This window comes from Cydia splendana, chromosome 9, assembly GCF_910591565.1.
Source record: "Cydia splendana chromosome 9, ilCydSple1.2, whole genome shotgun sequence".
Lineage (NCBI taxonomy): Eukaryota > Metazoa > Arthropoda > Insecta > Lepidoptera > Tortricidae > Cydia > Cydia splendana.
The window spans coordinates 19,690,930-19,718,064 of NC_085968.1; the positions used below are offsets into that span (position 1 = coordinate 19,690,930).

At 41.9% G+C, this 27,135-nt stretch overlaps 1 protein-coding gene across 1 annotated transcript in view; it reads right to left on the reverse strand.

The window, feature by feature from the left end:
* Positions 1–6,730: 6,730 nt before the first annotated feature.
* LOC134793937 (zonadhesin-like) overlaps positions 6,731–27,135 on the reverse strand; it is a 39,982-nt gene continuing 19,577 nt past the window's right edge. The window contains exons 15-30 of the mRNA XM_063765654.1: positions 26,194–26,379; positions 24,958–25,143; positions 23,724–23,909; positions 22,492–22,677; positions 21,328–21,513; positions 20,096–20,281; positions 18,859–19,044; positions 17,627–17,812; positions 16,393–16,578; positions 15,239–15,424; positions 13,188–13,373; positions 11,954–12,139; positions 10,719–10,904; positions 9,477–9,662; positions 8,069–8,254; positions 6,731–7,020 (exon numbers count right to left, since the gene is read on the reverse strand). Coding sequence (XP_063621724.1) covers positions 6,731–7,020; positions 8,069–8,254; positions 9,477–9,662; positions 10,719–10,904; positions 11,954–12,139; positions 13,188–13,373; positions 15,239–15,424; positions 16,393–16,578; positions 17,627–17,812; positions 18,859–19,044; positions 20,096–20,281; positions 21,328–21,513; positions 22,492–22,677; positions 23,724–23,909; positions 24,958–25,143; positions 26,194–26,379 — 3,080 coding nt within the window. The remainder of the gene's footprint in view (positions 7,021–8,068; positions 8,255–9,476; positions 9,663–10,718; positions 10,905–11,953; positions 12,140–13,187; positions 13,374–15,238; positions 15,425–16,392; positions 16,579–17,626; positions 17,813–18,858; positions 19,045–20,095; positions 20,282–21,327; positions 21,514–22,491; positions 22,678–23,723; positions 23,910–24,957; positions 25,144–26,193; positions 26,380–27,135) is intronic.

Below are 27,135 nucleotides of genomic sequence, written 5' to 3' on the forward strand. Positions count from 1 at the left end.
CGCATTAAGGAGGCGTAAGCCCAAAAAACAGGTAGTAGGGTGGAATAGGCATGTCAGCGATGCGCACAGGGCCGCAAGAGAAAAATTTAATGAGTGGACACTTTATGGTAGACCGGGAGTGGGCAGATTATTTAATGAGATGTGTGAAACGCGAAGAATATTCAAATCTCGCTTGAAATGGTGCCAGGACCATCAGACTCAAATAAAAATGAATATTCTAGCTTCACAGCACTCCAAAAAGGACTTCCGGTCATTTTGGAAAGCCACAAACAACATGAAATTTCGACCTTCGTGCCCTGTGAGTGTTAATGGCAGAACTGACACCAAAGACATAGCTAACACTTTTAAAGATCATTTCGTTATCAAATTGCCTCTTCCTGTGCCTGTCAGGATGAGATGAGCGATGCTGAGATCAACGACGTGGAACCTGGACCGGGATATACTGCTAAGGATGTATCGGAAGCCATTAAATCTATCTCCCGAGGCAAATCCCCAGGGCACGATGGCCTCAGCATCGAACATCTCCAAAATGCGGGTCCCCACATCAAGAGTGTTAGCTTTGTTTTATACGCTGTGTGTAAGGCACTGTTATTTGCCTGAGGATATGATGAAAACTGTAGTTATTCTGTACCTAAAAATAAAACTGGAGATTTGTCTGACACCAATAACTACAGGCCTATATCCCTTGCGACTATTATTGCTAAGGTATTTGATAGTGTGCTTAATGTACAGTTAAATAAGTACGTGAGCATGCAGTCTTTGTTGAAGCCAGGCGAGTATATGGGGTCAGGAGCAGCTGGACCAGTGATGGAAAGATAGTTGTGGTGTGCCCGGATGGTTCGCGGCGTAAAATTACGACGCTGGCTGAGTTGCAGGCATTGCCAACGCCTTCAGGGGTGGCGGCCAGCTCCGAGCAGTCTCAGGAGCGGCCTGGTGTGCCCCCGCAATCGTCTGCCGCAGGGGCGACTCCAGCTGGCGGTGCGTCGGCGCAGGTACTCCCTCGCCCCAAACGGGCCGCAAGGAAAAATCCCGCTGACCCATGGTCCCGATAGTTTATGTTTAGTTGTAAGACTTATTTTAGTTACCGTATCTCATTATTATAATGGTTGAAACTTTAATGTACCTTGCTTTATCTTATGTACAGTTTAATTTCATCTTCTACCGACATTCTTTATTTTTAATTGACAATATTTGTACCCAATTTGCCAACTATAGACAAAAGTCATATTCAACACGATGATGTCACTTAGGCATATGTCAGTTTGACAGTGCGTTTTGTTATTGCTAAAATAAAGCCGTATTTTTATTTTAAAAAAGTGTTTAGCAAGTTTTTAGTAATTTTTTTATTAATTTTTTTTTGTAATTATAGTTGTGCAGGTTTATATAAGTGATGGTATAAGTAATATGTTTGTTATGCGTAACGTCTTTCGTATTGTCAAATTTTATAGTTTATTGTTATTGTTATTGTTTTTACAGCTGCAGTGCTGGCGAGTAAATGAGGTGATAGCAAGTTTATATATACAACAGATTATATAAAAATCAGCACTTTCTATTTACACAAATCTTTTTAATTTATTTCTTTATTCTGTATTTATTTACACACTTTACACAATACATATTTTTATAGAAACAATTATCAGCACTTACCATGTCAGATATACTTAACGCAAGCATTGATAGCGAGTTTTTCTCTTTGTCTTCCTCCAGCCTTTACGACTCCTTGAGCGACGGGTCTGATGTGCCTGGTCTGTCCGATCGTTTACATTGCACTTTCAAAGCCGCCACGAAAAACTTTAATGTCGTACACATTAACGCGCAGAGCATACCGGCCCACTATCCAGACCTTCTGGATACTTTTGACAGTAAAAATATTCACGCCATTTTGATCTCCGAGACGTGGTTAAAACCGTCACTTCCATCTACCCACTATCCTTTGCCCGGTTTTCGTTTGATTCGGAATGACAGAACGGGTAGTAGGGATGGCGGAAACAGCATTGTACGCGGCGGTGGGGTTGCCATTTATTTAAAAAGTGAAATTTCTTGCCAGATCGCTGCTCAGTCTCCCACAGTTTATTCCAATTCTCCTGAGTATTTATTTCTCGATGTCTCACTACATCACACTAAAGTCCTTCTGGGTGTGTTTTACAGCCCTTCCTCTAACGTTAACTACTTTGACACTTTCGAAAACACTTTGTTTAATCTTGCCCCGCAGTTTGAGCATCTTATGATAATGGGTGATTTTAACACTTGCCTTGTTAAAAATGACCATCGGTCAATAAGGCTTCAGTCCCTCGCTTCCTCTCTCAATATTCATATTCTACCACTTAGTCCCACACATTTTGCGCATAATGGTCCCCCCTCTCTACTCGATTTAATCCTTACTTCTTCCCCTGGGCATGTATCACATCACGGCCAATTCAATGCATCTGCTTTCTCGAACCATGACTTAATTTTCGCCTCCTTCAAAATTCGCTCCCCCAAAAGACGTCATAAAATTATTATGAGACGTAATCTTGCAGATATTGATCAACAAGCGCTCATTGCCGACTTAAGCAGTGTGTGTTGGAGAACCTTGTTAGATGCTGCAGCTGATGTTGACCAGAAGTTAGAGACTTTTAACAGCGTATTGCTTGCGGTTTTTGACAGGCATGCTCCTTTAAAACCCACACGTGTCAAACACTTTCCTGCCCCGTGGCTTACTTCAGACATTAGGGATCTAATGAAGAAAAGGAACAGAGCTCGTATAAGACTAAGACACGATCCCTCGGAACGTAATCACCGAACTTACACATCGCTTCGTAACCGCTGTAATAGGGCTTGCAGGGACGCTAGGCGCAAATACATACATCGTTCTATTGACGAATGTCCTCCCACCAAACTTTGGAGTTTTTTAAAATCACTTGGTGTTGGCAAGCCCAAACCCAATGCTATTGGGACTCTAGATCTTAACGCTCTTAATCAATATTTCAGTGCCTCCCCTGTTTGCCTTGATCCGACCGTCAAGCAAAGTTCTTTGGCCCTATTAGCCAATTCTCCACTCCCAGATACTTCTCTTTTTGATTTTGGTCCCATTACCTCGCAAGAAGTTATCTCAATTCTCAAGTCTATTAAAACTAAAGCCGTCGGTGATGATAATCTGAGCTTGGATATGCTTATGCTCGTGGCGGACTCAATTGCTCCTGTACTGTCGCATATAATAAATTTTTCTTTCTCCTCTGATGTCTTTCCCTCATGCTGGAAAAACGCTCACATAATTCCACTTCCTAAAGTGTCTAATCCTTCCTCGTTTTCCCAATATCGACCTATTTCCATCTTACCAGTCCTTTCCAAGATAATTGAACACTTTGCTAATAGACGTCTCTCTTCTCATCTCAATAGACACAACCTTTTTAACCCTTTCCAATCTGGGTTCCGCCCCGGGCATAGCACCACCACTGCTCTTGTTAAAGTCACCGACGACATTCGCTTTAATATAGAAAATAAAAAGATCACCGTTTTGGTTCTCTTAGACTTTAGCAGCGCGTTCAATACAGTTGATTTCGACATTCTTCTAGCCTTTTTAAATCTTTTTAATGTTGCACCCACTTCATTGTCCTGGTTTCGCAGCTACCTCTTTGGGAGGCGTCAGAGGGTTCGAGTTGATGATAATCTTTCTGATTGGTGTGAACTTTCTTCTGGCGTCCCTCAGGGGGGTATTCTCTCTCCATTGCTTTTCTCCATTTTTATAAATAACATTACAAAGTCATTAAAATCTTCTTACCACCTTTACGCAGACGATCTGCAAATTTATTCAGCTGCCAAACTTGATGATTTCGATTCCCTCGTAAACCAAATTAACGCCGATTTAGATTCCGTCCGTTTGTGGGTTTCATCTTTCGGTTTAAAAGTCAACGCCATGAAGTCGCAAGCGATCGTTTTGGGAAGTCCACATTACATCTCCATACTGTCTGAGCAGGTGGCACCTAGAATTTACTTTGATGGTATACCAATTCCTTTCTCACCCACTGTTAAAAATCTAGGGGTCACCATGGATCAGACACTTTCCTGGGCGCCTCATGTAACTGAATTGAGCAAAAAGCTGTTTGGATCTCTCCATTCTTTAAGGCGCCTTCAGAACTTTCTTCCACTTGATACCAAAGCCATGCTGGCTCGGTCCCTGTTACTGCCTTTACTCGACTACGGCGACGCTGTGAATCTGGACATGACAGAAGAACTCCTGAACAAGTTAGAGCGCTTACAGAATGTCTGTATAAGATTCATTTTCGGCCTACGGAAGTACGATCATGTGTCTTACTACCGTCAAAAACTCAATTGGCTTCCAATCCGCCGCCGTAGAGATCTTCACACTCTTTCTCTTCTCTTTAATGTTCTTTTTACACCTTCTTCTCCTTTATACCTCTCTCAAAAATTTCAATTTCTGGCTGAAGGCAGTGGCCACCGTCTGCGTTCGAGCGCGAATTTATCACTTGCCATCCCTCCTCACAAATCTCGAGGATACAACAAGTCCTTCGCAGTGCGTCCAGTGAAGCTGTGGAATGAGCTGCCTGTTTCGCTCAGGCAGGCACAATCGGTTGCGTCGTTCAAGGAGAGGTTAAAGAAACTATGGTTATCTGATGATCTGACTGATTAATTTGTCTATATTTCTATTGTATAGTTGCTTTATATCGTTCTAATTCTTTCCAATTTTTAGTGTATTTTCCCCATTCCTTTTTGTGTAATATATGTATGTTTATCCTATAAATTTTGTATGTATTTATATCCTTTATCTTTCTGGTACCTTGTTGTACATTTTGCTGCATTTGTCACCCTCTTTTCACTTTCTCCTCTCATCTACTCAAAGGTTAACTGGAAGAGATCCCTCAAAGGGATAAGTTCGCCTTTGTACTTCTTACTAATTGTATGTTATTTTTAATATGTCTTTTTGTACAATAAAGAGTTTACTACTACTACTACTTAACCCCAACTAGTTTGGTTTTCGACCAGGGTTATCAACGGAAAGTGCAATACTGTGCATTAAGCACACTGTCAAGTATTATTTAAACAGAAAGACGCCAGTTTATGCGTGCTTCTTAGACCTGTCTAAGGCTTTTGACCTGGTTTCCTACAATATCCAATGGAAAAAACTAGAAGCCATTAAACTACCTAATGAGACCATACACATTCTGAGGTATTGGTATGGAAATCAGGTCAATAGTGTTAGATGGTCAGGTACTTTATCGGACCCGTACCGGTTGGAGTGTGGGGTGAGACAGGGGGGGTTGACCTCGCCCACACTTTTTAACCTTTACATGAATGAGGCGATCGGCAAAACTCATATCGGCTGTCATATCGACACAGTTTGTCTGAATAATTTGATTTATGCCGACGATATGGTTTTGCTGAGCGCATCGGCTTGTGGTTAGCGAAAACTTTTAACTATTTGTGAGACCTACGCCATAAACACAATATATGGTGTTTGAACCTACTGGTTATCGGATACCCAAGGTATGTACCTCCCATCAACCTGAATGGTAGTCCACTAGAAAGGGTGGTTAAAGGTCCTTTAAATATTTAGGCCATGTTGTCACCTCAGACTTAAAATACAACATGGACATCGAGCGTGAACGGAGAGCCCTGTCGGTGAGTGCAAACATGATTGCGCGTAAGTTTGCGCGTTGTAATAGGGAGTTGAAATTAACTCTTTTTAGAGCATATTGCACCTCCCTCTATACGTGCAGCTTATGGACGTACTACACGCAGCGGGCCTATGGGGCTCTTCGGGTACAATATAACAACGCGTTCCGGGCCCTGGTGGGGCTGCCCCGCTTCTGTAGCGCATCAGGGATGTTCGCTGAAGCACGCATGGATTACTTTTATACGACTATGCGCAAGCGATGCACATCCCTGGTGCGCCGGGTGCGGGCCAGCCCCAACCCTATCCTTTTGATAGCCGAGAGGTTTGACTGCACATATATGAGGCACTGTGATGAGATGCATGTTTCTAGAAGTACTTATTATGTATAAACGCTACTTAATTGGTATGTTGTACCTACTTCTAGAAACATTTTTATTTTTCTGTATATATAGTGATAATTGTAAACACTAACATAGCTATAAGTACATACTAACAAAATATATGAGTCTGTAAAGTTACTCGAAGTAAATGATTAATTATATTATTATATTATAATAGAGTTGACTAGACGCCGCCGCTCGGGAGACTAGTGTGGGATCTCTTTAAAGTAGCAAGGGAACTGGCTATATCGATAGGCAGGATATTATTAAATTAATTTCTAGGTACAGTCGCCATCAAATATATCGTTATTCTATTTAGGTTACCAGTACTTGGAGTAAAACATCGCACTCATTGGTATCAACATCTCATAGACCATCCTTGCTTATGAGCCCTATAAATCCTATAATGCTTGATTATTACTCATTCTTAGAGACCCCCCACACTAGTTGAGCGTCTTTTGAGCATTGGCGTCTAGTCGGCGCTATGGAAAATGGCATAGCTGCGCAGTTGCGCCAACTTTGCGTCGTTCAGCAGCCATAATAGAGTTGACTAGATGCCGCCGTTCGGGAGACTAGTGTGGGATCTCTTTAAGGTAGCAAGGGAACTGGCTATATCGATAGGCAGGATATTATTAAATTAATTTCTAGGTACAGTCGCCATCAAATATATCGGAGCAGCCAAGATGCTCACAAATTTCTGAACACGCCTCGAATGTCAAGGCGTTAGAGTGCGTGTTCAGATATTTTTGAGCACCTCGGCCGCTCCAGTATATCTGATGGTGACTGTACATCCTTGCTGCGCGACATGTGTTTTCTCCAAGAACCAAAAACGATACTTACGATGTTCTTGTTTCGGTACGCAGTTGCCTTTCTTGTCCCTGCAGTATCCCTTATCGCACCTGCAACCCTTCAGGCACTTGTCTTTCGCGGGGCAATTCCATTTTTTGTCGTTGTCGTCGCAAGTCTGGTTGCCGTCGCACTTATAGTAGCATGAATCCCAGTGCTCGTGTTTACCACATTTTTTTGCTGCGGGTTAAAAAAAAAAAATTTACCCCCATATTCATAAAACTTAGCAACCTCTTAAAGGGCCCACAGATTACCAGTTCGTCTGAGGATATAAGCCTGTCAGTTGTTGTTCGGAACTGTCACCTTTTGCGATTAACTGACAGGCTGATATCGCCCGGCGAACTGGTAATCTGTGGGCCCCTTCACAAATCTCTGTTCTATTATGTCTCTTTCTACCAAAAGGAAATATCAAAATGACGGATAGGGACAAAAGATTATAAAACGGTGTGTTAGATTTGACATACGTACTTATATGAAAAACTCCATTATTTTCGAATCAACTTTAAACCCGATTATGAAATGTGTTCCAGTTCGATCGATTCTTTTACTTACTATTATGTTTTTGATACCTATTTAAGCCATATAAATATGTAAAATAATACCACTTGCACTTGGCGGGTCAAAATTGTGTAACTTAAATTAAATTATATAAAATAAAGTTTTACTCTAATCTATCCGACCCAGGCTATTTATTTACCAGTACTTGGAGTAAACCATCGTACTCATTGGTATCAACATCTTATAGACCATCCTTGCTTATGAGCCCTATAAATCCTATAATGCTTTATTATTACTCATTCGTAGAGACCCCAACAGTAGCGTCTTTTGAGCGTCGGCGTCGCGTCTTTTGAGCGTTGGCGTCTAGTCAGCCCTATGGAAAATGGCGTCGCTGCGCAGTTGCACCGACGTGGCGTCGTTCAGCAGCCATAATAGAGTTGACTAGATGCCGCCGTTCGGGAGACTAGTGTGGGGTCTCTTTAAGGTAGCAAGGGAATTGGCTATATCGATAGGCAGGATATTATTAAATTAATTTCTAGGTACAGTCGCCAGCAAATATATCGGAGCGGCCAAGATGCTCACAAATTTCTGAACACGCCTCTAATGTCAAGGCGTTAGAGTGCGTGTTCAGATATTTTTGAGCACCTCCGCCGCTCCAGTATATCTGATGGCATCTGTACTCCTTGCTGCGCGACATGTGTTTTCTCCAAGAACCAAAAACGATACTTACGATGTTCTTGTTTCGGTACGCAGTTGCCTTTCTTGTCCCTGCAGTATCCCTTATCGCACCTGCAACCCTTCAGGCACTTGTCTTTCTTGGGGCAGTTCCATTTTTTGTCGTTATCGTCGCAAGTCTGGTTGCCGTCGCACTTATAGTAGCATGAATCCCAGTGCTCGTGTTTACCACATTTTTTTGCTGCGGGTTAAAAAAGACATTTACCCCCATATTCATAAAACTTAGCAACCTCTTAAAGGACCCACAGATTACCAGTTCGCCGGACGATATCAGTCTGTCAGTTGTTGTTCGGAACTGTCACCTTTTGCGATTAACTGACAGGCTGATATCGCCCGGCGAACTGGTAATCTGTGGGCCCCTTCACAAATCTCTGTTCTATTATGTCTCTTTCTAACAAAAGGAAATATCAAAATGACGGATAGGGACAAACGATTATAAAACGGTGTGTTAGATTTGACATACGTACTTATATGAAAAACGCCATTAGTTTCGAATCAACTTTAAACCCGATTATGAAAAGTGTTCCAGAGCCTCTACCATCAGTTTTAACATTGACATAACGCTCACGTCTACGTAATTTACTTTCTGTACATCTCGCTTGCACTATTGCCCGCATATGCGAGTACGAGCGAGACGCATAGAAAGTAAATTACGTAGACGTGAGCGTATATGTCAATGTCAAAACTGATGGTAGACGTACAGCTCCATCGATTCTTTTACTTACTAGTATATGTTTTTGATACCTATTTAAGCCATATAAATACGTAAAATAATACTACTTGCACTTGGCGGGTCATAATTGTGTAACTTAAATTAAATTATATAAAATAAAGTTTTACTCTATTCTATCCGACCCAGGCTGTTTATTTACCAGTACTTGGAGTAAAACATCGCACTCATTGGTATCAACATCTTATAGACCATCCTTGCTTATGAGCCCTATAAAACCTATAATGCTTGATTATTACTCATTCTTAGAGACCCCCACACTAGCGTCTTTTGCGCGTCGGCGTCGCGTCTTTTGAGCGTTGGCTTCTAGTCAGCCCTATGGAAAATGGCGTCGCTGCGCAGTTGCACCGACTTGGCGTCGTTCAGCAGCCATAATAGAGTTGACTAGATGCCGCCGTTCGGGAGACTAGTGTGGGGTCTCTTTAAGGTAGCAAGGGAACTGGCTGTATCGATAGGCAGGATATTATTAAATTAATTTTTAGGTACAGTCGCCATCAAATATATCGGAGCGGCCAAGATGCTCACAAATTTCTGAAAACGCCTCTAATGTCAAGGCGTAAGAGTGCGTGTTCAGATATTTTTGAGCACCTCCGCCGCTCCAGTATATCTGATGGCATCTGTACTCCTTGCTGCGCGACATGTGTTTTCTCCAAGAACCAAAAACGATACTTACGATGTTCTTGTTTCGGTACGCAGTTGCCTTTCTTGTCCCTGCAGTATCCCTTATCGCACCTGCAACCCTTCAGGCACTTGTCTTTCTTGGGGCAATTCCATTTTTTGTCGTTGTCGTCGCAAGTCTGGTTGCCGTCGCACTTATAGTAGCATGAATCCCAGTGCTCGTGTTTACCACATTTTTTTGCTGCGGGTTAATAAAACAAACATTTACCCCCATATTCATAAAACTTAGCAACCTCTTAAATGGCCCACAGATTACCAGTTCGCCGGACGATATCAGCCTGTCAGTTGTTGTTCGGAACTGTCACCTTTTGCGATTAACTGACGGGCTGATATCGCCCGGCGAACTGGTAATATGTGGGCCCCTTCACAAACCTCTGTTCTATTATGTCTCTTTCTAACAAAAGGAAATATCAAAATAACGTAGAGGGACAAACGATTATAAAACGGTTTGTTAGATTTGACATACGTGTACTTTTATGAAAAACGCCATTAGTTTCGGATCAACTTGAAACCCGATTATGAAATGTGTTCCAGCTCCATCGATTCTTTTACTTACTATTATATGTTTTTGATACCTATTTAAGACATATAAATATGCTATTATAATACTACTTGCACTTGGCGGGCCATAATTCTGTAACTTTAATTAAATTATATATTTAAATAAAGCTTTATTCTATTCTATTCGACCCAGGCTATTTATTTACCAGTACTTGGAGTAAAACATCGCACTCATTGGTATCAACATCTCATAGACCATCCTTGCTTATGAGCCCTATAAATCCTATAATGCTTGATTATTACTCATTCTTAGAGACCCCCACACTAGCGTCTTTTGAGCGTCGGCGTCGCGTCTTTTGTGCGTTGGCGTCTAGTCAGCCCTATGAAAGATGGCGTCGCTGCGCAGTTGCGCCAACTTGGCGTCGTTCAGCAGCCATAATAGAGTTGACTAGATGCCGCCGCTCGGGAGACTAGTGTGGGATCTCTTTAAGGTAGCAAGTGAACTGGCTATATCGATAGGCAGGATATTATTAAATTAATTTCTAGGTACAGTCGCCATCAAATATATCGGAGCGGCCAAGATGCTCACAAATTTCTGAACACGCCTCTAATGTCAAGGCGTTAGAGTGCGTGTTCAGATATTTTGAGCACCTCGGCCGCTCCAGTATATCTGATGGCATCTGTACTCCTTGCTGCGCGACATGTGTTTTCTTCAAGAACCAAAAACGATACTTACGATGTTCTTGTTTCGGTACGCAGTTGCCTTTCTTGTCCCTGCAGTATCCCTTATCGCACCTGCAACCCTTCAGGCACTTGTCTTTCGCGGGGCAATTCCATTTTTTGTCGTTGTCGTCGCAAGTCTGGTTGCCGTCGCACTTATAGTAGCATGAATCCCAGTGCTCGTGTTTACCACATTTTTTTGCTGCGGGTTAAAAAAAAAAACATTTACCCCCATATTCATAAAACTTAGCAACCTCTTAAAGGGCCCACAGATTACCAGTTCGCCGGACGATATCAGTCTGTCAGTTGTTGTTCGGAACTGTCACCTTTTGCGATTAACTGACAGGCTGATATCGCCCGGCGAACTGGTAATCTGTGGGCCCCTTCACAAATCTCTGTTCTATTATGTCTCTTTCTAACAAAAGGAAATATCAAAATGACGGATAGGGACAAACGATTATAAAACGGTGTGTTAGATTTGACATACGTACTTATATGAAAAACGCCATTAGTTTCGAATCAACTTTAAACCCGATTATGAAATGTGTTCCAGTTCGATCGATTCTTTTACTTACTATTATGTTTTTGATACCTATTTAAGCCATATAAATATGTAAAATAATACCACTTGCACTTGGCGGGTCATAATTGTGTAACTTAAATTAAATTATATAAAATAAAGTTTTACTCTAATCTATCCGACCCAGGCTATTTATTTACCAGTACTTGGAGTAAAACATCTTACTCATTGGTATCAACATCTTATAGACCATCCTTGCTTATGAGCCCTATAAATCCTATAATGCTTGATTATTACTCATTCGTAGAGACCCCCACAGTAGCGTCTTTTGAGCGTCGGCGTCGCGTCTTTTGAGCGTTGGCGTCTAGACAGCCCTATGGAAAATGGCGTCGCTGCGCAGTTGCACCGACGTGGCGTCGTTCAGCAGCCATAATAGAGTTGACTAGATGCCGCCGTTCGGGAGACTAGTGTGGGGTCTCTTTAAGGTAGCAAGGGAACTGGCTATATCGATAGGCAGGATATTATTAAATTAATTTCTAGGTACAGTCGCCAGCAAATATATCGGAGCGGCCAAGATGCTCACAAATTTCTGAAAACGCCTCTAATGTCAAGGCGTTAGAGTGCGTGTTCAGATATTTTTGAGCACCTCGGCCGCTCCAGTATATCTGATGGCATCTGTACTCCTTGCTGCGCGACATGTGTTTTCTTCAAGAACCAAAAACGATACTTACGATGTTCTTGTTTCGGTACGCAGTTGCCTTTCTTGTCCCTGCAGTATCCCTTATCGCACCTGCAACCCTTCAGGCACTTGTCTTTCGCGGGGCAATTCCATTTTTTGTCGTTGTCGTCGCAAGTCTGGTTGCCGTCGCACTTATAGTAGCATGAATCCCAGTGCTCGTGTTTACCACATTTTTTTGCTGCGGGTTAAAAAAAAAACATTTACCCCCATATTCATAAAACTTAGCAACCTCTTAAAGGGCCCACAGATTACCAGTTCGCCGGACGATATCAGTCTGTCAGTTGTTGTTCGGAACTGTCACCTTTTGCGATTAACTGACAGGCTGATATCGTCCGGCGAACTGGTAATCTGTGGGCCCCTTCACAAATCTCTGTTCTATTATGTCTCTTTCTAACAAAAGGAAATATCAAAATGACGGATAGGGACAAACGATTATAAAACGGTGTGTTAGATTTGACATACGTACTTATATGAAAAACGCCATTAGTTTCGAATCAACTTTAAACCCGATTATGAAATGTGTTCCAGTTCGATCGATTCTTTTACTTACTATTATGTTTTTGATACCTATTTAAGCCATATAAATATGTAAAATAATACCACTTGCACTTGGCGGGTCATAATTGTGTAACTTAAATTAAATTATATAAAATAAAGTTTTACTCTAATCTATCCGACCCAGGCTATTTATTTACCAGTACTTGGAGTAAAACATCGTACTCATTGGTATCAACATCTTATAGACCATCCTTGCTTATGAGCCCTATAAATCCTATAATGCTTGATTATTACTCATTCGTAGAGACCCCCACAGTAGCGTCTTTTGAGCGTCGGCGTCGCGTCTTTTGAGCGTTGGCGTCTAGTCAGCCCTATGGAAAATGGCGTCGCTGCGCAGTTGCACCGACGTGGCGTCGTTCAGCAGCCATAATAGAGTTGACTAGATGCCGCCGTTCGGGAGACTAGTGTGGGGTCTCTTTAAGGTAGCAAGGGAATTGGCTATATCGATAGGCAGGATATTATTAAATTAATTTCTAGGTACAGTCGCCAGCAAATATATCGGAGCGGCCAAGATTCTCACAAATTTCTGAACACGCCTCTAATGTCAAGGCGTTAGAGTGCGTGTTCAGATATTTTTGAGCACCTCCGCCGCTCCAGTATATCTGATGGCATCTGTACTCCTTGCTGCGCGACATGTGTTTTCTCCAAGAACCAAAAACGATACTTACGATGTTCTTGTTTCGGTACGCAGTTGCCTTTCTTGTCCCTGCAGTATCCCTTATCGCACCTGCAACCCTTCAGGCACTTGTCTTTCTTGGGGCAATTCCATTTTTTGTCGTTGTCGTCGCAAGTCTGGTTGCCGTCGCACTTATAGTAGCATGAATCCCAGTGCTCGTGCTTACCACATTTTTTTGCTGCGGGTTAAAAAAGACATTTACCCCCATATTCATAAAACTTAGCAGCCTCTTAAAGGACCCACAGATTACCAGTTCGCCGGACGATATCAGTCTGTCAGTTGTTGTTCGGAACTGTCACCTTTTGCGATTAACTGACAGGCTGATATCGCCCGGCGAACTGGTAATCTGTGCGCCCCTTCACAAATCTCTGTTCTATTATGTCTCTTTCTAACAAAAGGAAATATCAAAATGACGGATAGGGACAAACGATTATAAAACGGTGTGTTAGATTTGACATACGTACTTATATGAAAAACGCCATTAGTTTCGAATCAACTTTAAACCCGATTATGAAATGTGTTCAAACTCCATCGATTCTTTTACTTACTATTATATGTTTTTGATACCTATTTAAGCCATATAAATACGTAAAATAATACTACTTGCACTTGGCGGGTCGTAATTGTGTAACTTAAATTAAATTATATAAAATAAAGTTTTACTCTATTCTATCCGACCCAGGCTATTTATTTACCAGTACTTGGAGTAAAACATCGCACTCATTGGTATCAACATCTTATAGACCATCCTTGCTTATGAGCCCTATAAATCCTATAATTAGGGCATGCAGTACCGGTCCCGGTACCAAGTATTTCATTTCCCGGTTCTGGGCATGGCCGGAACCGGGATGCCCAGTTCTTCCCGGTTCTCAAGGCATCATATGATTATTTTTAAGAAATTGTTTGTGTTAGCGTACAATTTTCATGATAGACTTATTTTCATATAAATAATTGCATAACTATTAATAAATGACTTATTTTGTTCAAAAAAAAAACATTTTAATTGGCGTTTCAACCTGTTTTTACTAAATTAACCGGCACACTGCCTCCGCCTGGGCCGAGCCACACGGCCGTAGCGAAGTCGATGCACTCAGCACTATGACGGCACGGCATACAGAAATTAAAATTTCGACCCGAGAACGGATAGATTGCTAATAACATAGTCCGTCTATGTAACCGGCATAAAAGTACTGAGCAATGTTTCACATAAAATTGAAATAGATAAATTAGGTGAAATTTTACAATTTACCATTATCCGTAATATCGATTGGAAATATTGAAATGCCTACTTTACCAGGTTAGTTTATCGGGATATTTGGGTCCCGGTGGGGTGCTATTATGAAATAGCACCATTATTAAATGTTATTTAATGTCCCGAGCAGTATAGTAGTAATGTTTTAAAGTATTAAAACATTACTACTATTTAAAGTATTTAAACATTACTACTATTGAAATGGGAATAAATAGTCATATGATGAGAACCGGGAAGTACCGGTACCGGGTGTTCAGTACCGGTTCTTTTGACACTATAAAATTCCCGGGAATTCCCGGGAATTTGAGAACCGGGAATTCCCGGGAGCATGCCCTGCCTATAATGCTTGATTATTACTCATTCTTAGAGACCCCCACAGTAGCGTCTTTTGAGCGTCGGCGTCGCGTCTTTTGAGCGTTGGCGTCTAGTCAGCCCTATGGAAAATGGCGTCGCTGCGCAGTTGCACCGACGTGGCGTCGTTCAGCAGCCATAATAGAGTTGACTAGATGCCGCCGTTCGGGAGACTAGTGTGGGGTCTCTTTAAGGTAGCAAGGGAACTGGCTATATCGATAGGCAGGATATTATTAAATTAATTTCTAGGTACAGTCGCCATCAAATATATCGGAGCGGCCAAGATGCTCACAAATTTCTGAAAACGCCTGTAATGTCAAGGCGTTAGAGTGCGTGTTCAGATATTTTTGAGCACCTCCGCCGCTCCAGTATATCTGATGGCATCTGTACTCCTTGCTGCGCGACATGTGTTTTCTCCAAGAACCAAAAACGATACTTACGATGTTCTTGTTTCGGTACGCAGTTGCCTTTCTTGTCCCTGCAGTATCCCTTATCGCACCTGCAACCCTTCAGGCACTTGTCTTTCTTGGGGCAATTCCATTTTTTGTCGTTGTCGTCGCAAGTCTGGTTGCCGTCGCACTTATAGTAGCATGAATCCCAGTGCTCGTGTTTACCACATTTTTTTGCTGCGGGTTAAAAAAACAAACATTTACATAAAACTTAGCAACCTCTTAAATGGCCCACAGATTACCAGTTCGCCGGACGATATCAGCCTGTCAGTTGTTGTTCGGAACTGTCACCTTTTGCGATTAACTGACAGGCTGATATCGCCCGGCGAACTGATAGTCTGTGGGCCCCTTCACAAATCTCTGTTCTATTATGTCTCTTTCTAACAAAAGGAAATATCAAAATGACGGATAGGGACAAACGATTATAAAACGGTGTGTTAGATTTGACATACGTACTTATATGGAAAACGCCATTAGTTTCGAATCAACTTTAAACCCGATTATGAAATGTGTTCCAGCTCCATCGATTCTTTTACTTACTATTATATTAAATAAATTAAATTATATAAAATAAAGTTTTACTCTATTCTATCCGACCCAGGCTATTTATTTACCAGTACTTGGAGTAAAACATCGCACTCATTGGTATCAACATCTTATAGACCATCCTTGCTTATGAGCCCTATAAATCCTATAATGCTTGATTATTACTCATTCTTAGAGACCCCCACAGTAGCGTCTTTTGAGCGTCGGCGTCGCGTCTTTTGAGCGTTGGCTTCTAGTCAGCCCTATGGAAAATGGCGTCGCTGCGCAGTTGCACCGACTTGGCGTCGTTCAGCAGCCATAATAGAGTTGACTAGATGCCGCCGTTCGGGAGACTAGTGTGGGGTCTCTTTAATGTAGCAAGGGAACTGGCTATATCGATAGGCAGGATATTATTAAATTAATTTCTAGGTACAGTCGCCATCAAATATATCGGAGCGGCCAAGATGCTCACAAATTTCTGAAAACGCCTCTAATGTCAAGGCGTTAGAGTGCGTGTTCAGATATTTTTGAGCACCTCCGCCGCTCCAGTATATCTGATGGCATCTGTACTCCTTGCTGCGCGACATGTGTTTTCTCCAAGAACCAAAAACGATACTTACGATGTTCTTGTTTCGGTACGCAGTTGCCTTTCTTGTCCCTGCAGTATCCCTTATCGCACCTGCAACCCTTCAGGCACTTGTCTTTCTTGGGGCAATTCCATTTTTTGTCGTTGTCGTCGCAAGTCTGGTTGCCGTCGCACTTATAGTAGCATGCATCCCAGTGCTCGTGCTTACCACATTTTTTTGCTGCGGGTTAAAAAAGATATTTACCCCCATATTCATAAAACTTAGCAACCTCTTAAAGGACCCACAGATTACCAGTTCGCCGGACGATATCAGTCTGTCAGTTGTTGTTCGGAACTGTCACCTTTTGCGATTAACTGACAGGCTGATATCGCCCGGCGAACTGGTAATCTGTGGGCCCCTTCACAAATCTCTGTTCTATTATGTCTCTTTCTAACAAAAGGAAATATCAAGATGACGGATAGGGACAAACGATTATAAAACGGTGTGTTAGATTTGACATACGTACTTATATGGAAAACGCCATTAGTTTCGAATTAACTTTAAACCCGATTATGAAATGTGTTCCAGCTCCATCGATTCTTTTACTTACTATTTTATGTTTTTGATACCTATTTAAGCCATATAAATACGTAAAATAATACTACTTGCACTTGGCGGGTCATAATTGTGTAACTTAAATTAAATTATATAAAATAAAGTTTTACTCTATTCTATCCGACCCAGGCTATTTATTTACCAGTACTTGGAGTAAAACATCGCACTCATTGGTATCAACATCTTATAGACCATCCTTGCTTATGAGCCCTATAAATCCTATAATGCTTGATTATTACTCATTCTTAGAGACCCCCACAGTAGCGTCTTTTGAGCGTCGGCGTCGCGTCTTTTGAGCGTTGGCTTCTAGTCAGCCCTATGGAAAATGGCGTCGCTGCGCAGTTGCACCGACTTGGCGTCGTTCAGCAGCCATAATAGAGTTGACTAGATGCCGCCGTTCGGGAGACTAGTGTGGGGTCTCTTTAATGTAGCAAGGGAACTGGCTATATCGATAGGCAGGATATTATTAAATTAATTTCTAGGTACAGTCGCCATCAAATATATCGGAGCGGCCAAGATGCTCACAAATTTCTGAAAACGCCTCTAATGTCAAGGCGTTAGAGTGCGTGTTCAGATATTTTTGAGCACCTCCGCCGCTCCAGTATATCTGATGGCATCTGTACTCCTTGCTGCGCGACATGTGTTTTCTCCAAGAACCAAAAACGATACTTACGATGTTCTTGTTTTGGTACGCAGTTGCCTTTCTTGTCCCTGCAGTATCCCTTATCGCACCTGCAACCCTTCAGGCACTTGTCTTTCTTGGGGCAATTCCATTTTTTGTCGTTGTCGTCGCAAGTCTGGTTGCCGTCGCACTTATAGTAGCATGAATCCCAGTGCTCGTGTTTACCACATTTTTTTGCTGCGGGTTAAAAAAGATATTTACCCCCATATTCAAAAAACTTAGCAACCTCTTAAAGGACCCACAGATTACCAGTTCGCCGGACGATATCAGTCTGTCAGTTGTTGTTCGGAACTGTCACCTTTTGCGATTAACTGACAGGCTGATATCGCCCGGCGAACTGGTAATCTGTGGGCCCCTTCACAAATCTCTGTTCTATTATGTCTCTTTCTAACAAAAGGAAATATCAAAATGACGGATAGGGACAAACGATTATAAAACGGTGTGTTAGATTTGACATACGTACTTATATGAAAAACGCCATTAGTTTCGAATCAACTTTAAACCCGATTATGAAATGTGTTCCAGTTCGATCGATTCTTTTACTTACTATTATGTTTTTAATACCTATTTAAGCCATATAAATATGTAAAATAATACTACTTGCACTTGGCGGGTCATAATTGTGTAACTTAAATTAAATTATATAAAATAAAGTTTTACTCTATTCTATCCGACCCAGGCTATTTATTTACCAGTACTTGGAGTAAAACATCGCACTCATTGGTATCAACATCTTATAGACCGTCCTTGCTTATGAGCCCTATAAATCCTATAATGCTTGATTATTACTCATTCTTAGAGACCCTCACAGTAGCGTCTTTTGAGCGTCGGCGTCGCGTCTTTTGAGCATTGGCGTCTAGTCAGCCCTATGGAAAATGGCGTCGCTGCGCATTTGCACCGACGTGGCGTCGTTCAGCAGCCATAATAGAGTTGACTAGATGCCGCCGTTCGGGAGACTAGTGTGGGGTCTCTTTAAGGTAGCAAGGGAATTGGCTATATCGATAGGCAGGATATTATTAAATTAATTTCTAGATACAGTCGCCAGCAAATATATCGGAGCGGCCAAGATGCTCACAAATTTCTGAACACGCCTCTAATGTCAAGGCGTTAGAGTGCGTGTTCAGATATTTTTGAGCACCTCCGCCGCTCCAGTATATCTGATGGCATCTGTACTCCTTGCTGCGTGACATGTGTTTTCTCCAAGAACCACAAACGATACTTACGATGTTCTTGTTTCGGTACGCAGTTGCCTTTCTTGTCCCTGCAGTATCCCTTATCGCACCTGCAACCCTTCAGGCACTTGTCTTTCTTGGGGCAATTCCATTTTTTGTCGTTGTCGTCGCAAGTCTGGTTGCCGTCGCACTTATAGTAGCATGAATCCCAGTGCTCGTGTTTACCACATTTTTTTGCTGCGGGTTAAAAAAACAAACATTTACCCCCATGTTCATAAAACTTAGCAACCTCTTAAATGGCCCACAGATTACCAGTTCGCCGGACGATATCAGCCTGTCAGTTGTTGTTCGGAACTGTCACCTTTTGCGATTAACTGACAGGCTGATATCGCCCGGCGAACTGATAGTCTGTGGGCCCCTTCACAAATCTCTGTTCTATTATGTCTCTTTCTAACAAAAGGAAATATCAAGATGACGGATAGGGACAAACGATTATAAAACGGTGTGTAAGATTTGACATACGTACTTATATGGAAAACGCCATTAGTTTCGAATTAACTTTAAACCCGATTATGAAATGTGTTCCAGCTCCATCGATTATTTTACTTACTATTTTATGTTTTTGATACCTATTTAAGCCATATAAATACGTAAAATAATACTACTTGCACTTGGCGGGTCATAATTGTGTAACTTAAATTAAATTATATAAAATAAAGTTTTACTCTATTCTATCCGACCCAGGCTATTTATTTACCAGTACTTGGAGTAAAACATCGCACTCATTGGTATCAACATCTTATAGACCATCCTTGCTTATGAGCCCTATAAATCCTATAATGCTTGATTATTACTCATTCTTAGAGACCCCCACAGTAGCGTCTTTTGAGCGTCGGCGTCGCGTCTTTTGAGGGTTGGCTTCTAGTCAGCCCTATGGAAAATGGCGTCGCTGCGCAGTTGCACCGACTTGGCGTCGTTCAGCAGCCATAATAGAGTTGACTAGATGCCGCCGTTCGGGAGACTAGTGTGGGGTCTCTTTAAGGTAGCAAGGGAACTGGCTATATCGATAGGCAGGATATTATTAAATTAATTTCTAGGTACAGTCGCCATCAAATATATCGGAGCGGCCAAGATGCTCACAAATTTCTGAAAACGCCTCTAATGTCAAGGCGTTAGAGTGCGTGTTCAGATATTTTTGAGCACCTCCGCCGCTCCAGTATATCTGATGGCATCTGTACTCCTTGCTGCGCGACATGTGTTTTCTCCAAGAACCAAAAACGATACTTACGATGTTCTTGTTTCGGTACGCAGTTGCCTTTCTTGTCCCTGCAGTATCCCTTATCGCACCTGCAACCCTTCAGGCACTTGTCTTTCTTGGGGCAATTCCATTTTTTGTCGTTGTCGTCGCAAGTCTGGTTGCCGTCGCACTTATAGTAGCATGAATCCCAGTGCTCGTGCTTACCACATTTTTTTGCTGCGGGTTAAAAAAGACATTTACCCCCATATTCATAAAACTTAGCAACCTCTTAAAGGACCCACAGATTACCAGTTCGCCGGACGATATCAGTCTGTCAGTTGTTGTTCGGAACTGTCACCTTTTGCGATTAACTGACAGGCTGATATCGCCCGGCGAACTGGTAATCTGTGGGCCCCTTCACAAATCTCTGTTCTATTATGTCTCTTTCTAACAAAAGGAAATATCAAAATGACGGATAGGGACAAACGATTATAAAACGGTGTGTTAGATTTGACACACGTACTTATATGAAAAACGCCATTAGTTTCGAATCAACTTTAAACCCGATTTTGAAATGTGTTCCAGTTCGATCGATTCTTTTACTTACTATTTTGTTTTTGATACCTATTTAAGCCATATAAATATGTAAAATAATACCACTTGCACTTGGCGGGTCATAATTGTGTAACTTAAATTAAATTATATAAAATAAAGTTTTACTCTAATCTATCCGAACCAGGCTATTTATTTATCAGTACTTGGAGTAAAACATCGCACTCATTGGTATCAACATCTTATAGACCATCCTTGCTTATGAGCCCTATAAATCCTATAATGCTTGATTATTACTCATTCTTAGAGACCCCCACAGTAGCGTCTTTTGAGCGTCGGCTTCGCGTCTTTTGAGCGTTGGCGTCTAGTCAGCCCTATGGAAAATGGCGTCGCTGCGCATTTGCACCGACGTGGCGTCGTTCAGCAGCCATAATAGAGTTGACTAGATGCCGCCGTTCGGGAGACTAGTGTGGGGTCTCTTTAAGGTAGCAAGGGAATTGGCTATATCGATAGGCAGGATATTATTAAATTAATTTCTAGGTACAGTCGACAGCAAATATATCGGAGCGGCCAAGATGCTCACAAATTTCTGAACACGCCTCTAATGTCAAGGCGTTAGAGTGCGTGTTCAGATATTTTTGAGCACCTCCGCCGCTCCAGTATATCTGATGGCATCTGTACTCCTTGCTGCGCGACATGTGTTTTCTCCAAGAACCAAAAACGATACTTACGATGTTCTTGTTTCGGTACGCAGTTGCCTTTCTTGTCCCTGCAGTATCCCTTATCGCACCTGCAACCCTTCAGGCACTTGTCTTTCTTGGGGCAATTCCATTTTTTGTCGTTGTCGTCGCAAGTCTGGTTGCCGTCGCACTTATAGTAGCATGAATCCCAGTGCTCGTGTTTACCACATTTTTTTGCTGCGGGTTAAAAAAACAAACATTTACCCCCATGTTCATAAAACTTAGCAACCTCTTAAATGGCCCACAGATTACCAGTTCGCCGGACGATATCAGCCTGTCAGTTGTTGTTCGGAACTGTCACCTTTTGCGATTAACTGACAGGCTGATATCGCCCGGCGAACTGATAGTCTGTGGGCCCCTTCACAAATCTCTGTTCTATTATGTCTCTTTCTAACAAAAGGAAATATCAAAATGACGGATAGGGACAAACGATTATAAAACGGTGTGTTAGATTTGACATACGTACTTATATGGAAAACGCCATTAGTTTCGAATCAACTTTAAACCCGATTATGAAATGTGTTCCAGCTCCATCGATTCTTTTACTTACTATTATATTAAATAAATTAAATTATATAAAATAAAGTTTTACTCTATTCTATCCGACCCAGGCTATTTATTTACCAGTACTTGGAGTAAAACATCGCACTCATTGGTATCAACATCTTATAGACCATCCTTGCTTATGAGCCCTATAAATCCTATAATGCTTGATTATTACTCATTCTTAGAGACCCCCACAGTAGCGTCTTTTGAGCGTCGGCGTCGCGTCTTTTGAGCGTTGGCTTCTAGTCAGCCCTATGGAAAATGGCGTCGCTGCGCAGTTGCACCGACTTGGCGTCGTTCAGCAGCCATAATAGAGTTGACTAGATGCCGCCGTTCGGGAGACTAGTGTGGGGTCTCTTTAAGGTAGCAAGGGAACTGGCTATATCGATAGGCAGGATATTATTAAATTAATTTCTAGGTACAGTCGCCATCAAATATATCGGAGCGGCCAAGATGCTCACAAATTTCTGAAAACGCCTCTAATGTCAAGGCGTTAGAGTGCGTGTTCAGATATTTTTGAGCACCTCCGCCGCTCCAGTATATCTGATGGCATCTGTACTCCTTGCTGCGCGACATGTGTTTTCTCCAAGAACCAAAAACGATACTTACGATGTTCTTGTTTCGGTACGCAGTTGCCTTTCTTGTCCCTGCAGTATCCCTTATCGCACCTGCAACCCTTCAGGCACTTGTCTTTCTTGGGGCAATTCCATTTTTTGTCGTTGTCGTCGCAAGTCTGGTTGCCGTCGCACTTATAGTAGCATGAATCCCAGTGCTCGTGCTTACCACATTTTTTTGCTGCGGGTTAAAAAAGACATTTACCCCCATATTCATAAAACTTAGCAACCTCTTAAAGGACCCACAGATTACCAGTTCGCCGGACGATATCAGTCTGTCAGTTGTTGTTCGGAACTGTCACCTTTTGCGATTAACTGACAGGCTGATATCGCCCGGCGAACTGGTAATCTGTGGGCCCCTTCACAAATCTCTGTTCTATTATGTCTCTTTCTAACAAAAGGAAATATCAAAATGACGGATAGGGACAAACGATTATAAAACGGTGTGTTAGATTTGACATACGTACTTATATGAAAAACGCCATTAGTTTCGAATCAACTTTAAACCCGATTTTGAAATGTGTTCCAGTTCGATCGATTCTTTTACTTACTATTATGTTTTTGATACCTATTTAAGCCATATAAATATGTACAATAATACCACTTGCACTTGGCGGGTCATAATTGTGTAACTTAAATTAAATTATATAAAATAAAGTTTTACTCTAATCTATCCGACCCAGGCTATTTATTTATCAGTACTTGGAGTAAAACATCGCACTCATTGGTATCAACATCTTATAGACCATCCTTGCTTATGAGCCCTATAAATCCTATAATGCTTGATTATTACTCATTCTTAGAGACCCCCACAGTAGCGTCTTTTGAGCGTCGGCGTCGCGTCTTTTGAGCGTTGGCGTCTAGTCAGCCCTATGGAAAATGGCGTCGCTGCGCATTTGCACCGACGTGGCGTCGTTCAGCAGCCATAATAGAGTTGACTAGATGCCGCCGTTCGGGAGACTAGTGTGGGGTCTCTTTAAGGTAGCAAGGGAATTGGCTATATCGATAGGCAGGATATTATTAAATTAATTTCTAGGTACAGTCGCCAGCAAATATATCGGAGCGGCCAAGATGCTCACAAATTTCTGAACACGCCTCTAATGTCAAGGCGTTAGAGTGCGTGTTCAGATATTTTTGAGCACCTCCGCCGCTCCAGTATATCTGATGGCATCTGTACTCCTTGCTGCGCGACATGTGTTTTCTCCAAGAACCACAAACGATACTTACGATGTTCTTGTTTCGGTACGCAGTTGCCTTTCTTGTCCCTGCAGTATCCCTTATCGCACCTGCAACCCTTCAGGCACTTGTCTTTCTTGGGGCAATTCCATTTTTTGTCGTTTTCGTCGCAAGTCTGGTTGCCGTCGCACTTATAGTAGCATGAATCCCAGTGCTCGTGTTTACCACATTTTTTTGCTGCGGGTTAAAAAAAAAACATTTACCCCCATATTCATAAAACTTAGCAACCTCTTAAATGGCCCACAGATTACCAGTTCGCCGGACGATATCAGCCTGTCAGTTGTTGTTCGGAACTGTCACCTTTTGCGATTAACTGACAGGCTGATATCGCCCGGCGAACTGATAATATGTGGGCCCCTTCACAAATCTCTGTTCTATTATGTCTCTTTCTAACAAAAGGAAATATCAAAATGACGGATAGGGACAAACAATTATAAAACGGTGTGTAAGATTTGACATACGTACTTATATGGAAAACGCCATTAGTTTCGAATCAACTTTAAACCCGATTATGAAATGTGTTCCAGTTCGATCGATTCTTTTACTTACTATTATGTTTTTGATACCTATTTAAGCCATAGAAATATGTAAAATAATACCACTTGCACTTGGCGGGTCATAATTGTGTAACTTAAATTAAATTATATAAAATAAAGTTTTACTCTAATCTATCCGACCCAGGCTATTTATTTACCAGTACTTGGAGTAAAACATCGCACTCATTGGTATCAACATCTTATAGACCATCCTTGCTTATGAGCCCTATAAATCCTATAATGCTTGATTATTACTCATTCTTAGAGACCCCCACAGTAGCGTCTTTTGAGCGTCGGCGTCGCGTCTTTTGAGCGTTGACTTCTAGTCAGCCCTATGGAAAATGGCGTCGCTGCTCAGTTGCACCGACTTGGCGTCGTTCAGCAGCCATAATAGAGTTGACTAGATGCCGCCGTTCGGGAGACTAGTGTGGGGTCTCTTTAAGGTAGCAAGGGAACTGGCTATATCGATAGGCAGGATATTATTAAATTAATTTCTAGGTACAGTCGCCATCAAATATATCGGAGCGGCCAAGATGCTCACAAATTTCTGAAAACGCCTCTAATGTCAAGGCGTTAGAGTGCGTGTTCAGATATTTTTGAGCACCTCCGCCGCTCCAGTATATCTGATGGCATCTGTACTCCTTGGTGCGCGACATGTGTTTTCTCCAAGAACCAAAAACGATACTTACGATGTTCTTGTTTCGGTACGCAGTTGCCTTTCTTGTCCCTGCAGTATCCCTTATCGCACCTGCAACCCTTCAGGCACTTGTCTTTCTTGGGGCAATTCCATTTTTTGTCGTTGTCGTCGCAAGTCTGGTTGCCGTCGCACTTATAGTAGCATGAATCCCAGTGCTCGTGCTTACCACATTTTTTTGCTGCGGGTTAAAAAAGACATTTACCCCCATATTCATAAAACTTAGCAACCTCTTAAAGGACCCACAGATTACCAGTTCGCCGGACGATATCAGTCTGTCAGTTGTTGTTCGGAACTGTCACCTTTTGCGATTAACTGACAGGCTGATATCGCCCGGCGAACTGGTAATCTGTGGGCCCCTTCACAAATCTCTGTTCTATTATGTCTCTTTCTAACAAAAGGAAATATCAAAATGACGGATAGGGACAAACGATTATAAAACGGTGTGTTAGATTTGACACACGTACTTATATGAAAAACGCCATTAGTTTCGAATCAACTTTAAACCCGATTTTGAAATGTGTTCCAGTTCGATCGATTCTTTTACTTACTATTTTGTTTTTGATACCTATTTAAGCCATATAAATATGTAAAATAATACCACTTGCACTTGGCGGGTCATAATTGTGTAACTTAAATTAAATTATATAAAATAAAGTTTTACTCTAATCTATCCGACCCAGGCTATTTATTTATCAGTAGGTACTTGGAGTAAAACATCGCACTCATTGGTATCAACATCTTATAGACCATCCTTGCTTATGAGCCCTATAAATCCTATAATGCTTGATTATTACTCATTCTTAGAGACCCCCACAGTAGCGTCTTTTGAGCGTCGGCGTCGCGTCTTTTGAGCGTTGGCGTCTAGTCAGCCCTATGGAAAATGGCGTCGCTGCGCATTTGCACCGACGTGGCGTCGTTCAGCAGCCATAATAGAGTTGACTAGATGCCGCCGTTCGGGAGACTAGTGTGGGGTCTCTTTAAGGTAGCAAGGGAACTGGCTATATCGATAGGCAGGATATTATTAAATTAATTTCTAGGTACAGTCGCCAGCAAATATATCGGAGCGGCCAAGATGCTCACAAATTTCTGAACACGCCTCTAATGTCAAGGCGTTAGAGTGCGTGTTCAGATATTTTTGAGCACCTCCGCCGCTCCAGTATATCTGATGGCATCTGTACTCCTTGCTGCGCGACATGTGTTTTCTCCAAGAACCACAAACGATACATACGATGTTCTTGTTTCGGTACGCAGTTGCCTTTCTTGTCCCTGCAGTATCCCTTATCGCACCTGCAACCCTTCAGGCACTTGTCTTTCTTGGGGCAATTCCATTTTTTGTCGTTGTCGTCGCAAGTCTGGTTGCCGTCGCACTTATAGTAGCATGAATCCCAGTGCTCGTGTTTACCACATTTTTTTGCTGCGGGTTAAAAAAAAAACATTTACCCCCATATTCATAAAACTTAGCAACCTCTTAAATGGCCCACAGATTACCAGTTCGCCGGACGATATCAGCCTGTCAGTTGTTGTTCGGAACTGTCACCTTTTGCGATTAACTGACAGGCTGATATCGCCCGGCGAACTGATAATATGTGGGCCCCTTCACAAATCTCTGTTCTATTATGTCTCTTTCTAACAAAAGGAAATATCAAAATGACGGATAGGGACAAACGATTATAAAACGGTGTGTTAGATTTGACACACGTACTTATATGAAAAACGCCATTAGTTTCGAATCAACTTTAAACCCGATTTTGAAATGTGTTCCAGTTCGATCGATTCTTTTACTTACTATTTTGTTTTTGATACCTATTTAAGCCATATAAATATGTAAAATAATACCACTTGCACTTGGCGGGTCATAATTGTGTAACTTAAATTAAATTATATAAAATAAAGTTTTACTCTAATCTATCCGACCCAGGCTATTTATTTATCAGTAGGTACTTGGAGTAAAACATCGCACTCATTGGTATCAACATCTTATAGACCATCCTTGCTTATGAGCCCTATAAATCCTATAATGCTTGATTATTACTCATTCTTAGAGACCCCCACAGTAGCGTCTTTTGAGCGTCGGCGTCGCGTCTTTTGAGCGTTGGCGTCTAGTCAGCCCTATGGAAAATGGCGTCGCTGCGCATTTGCACCGACGTGGCGTCGTTCAGCAGCCATAATA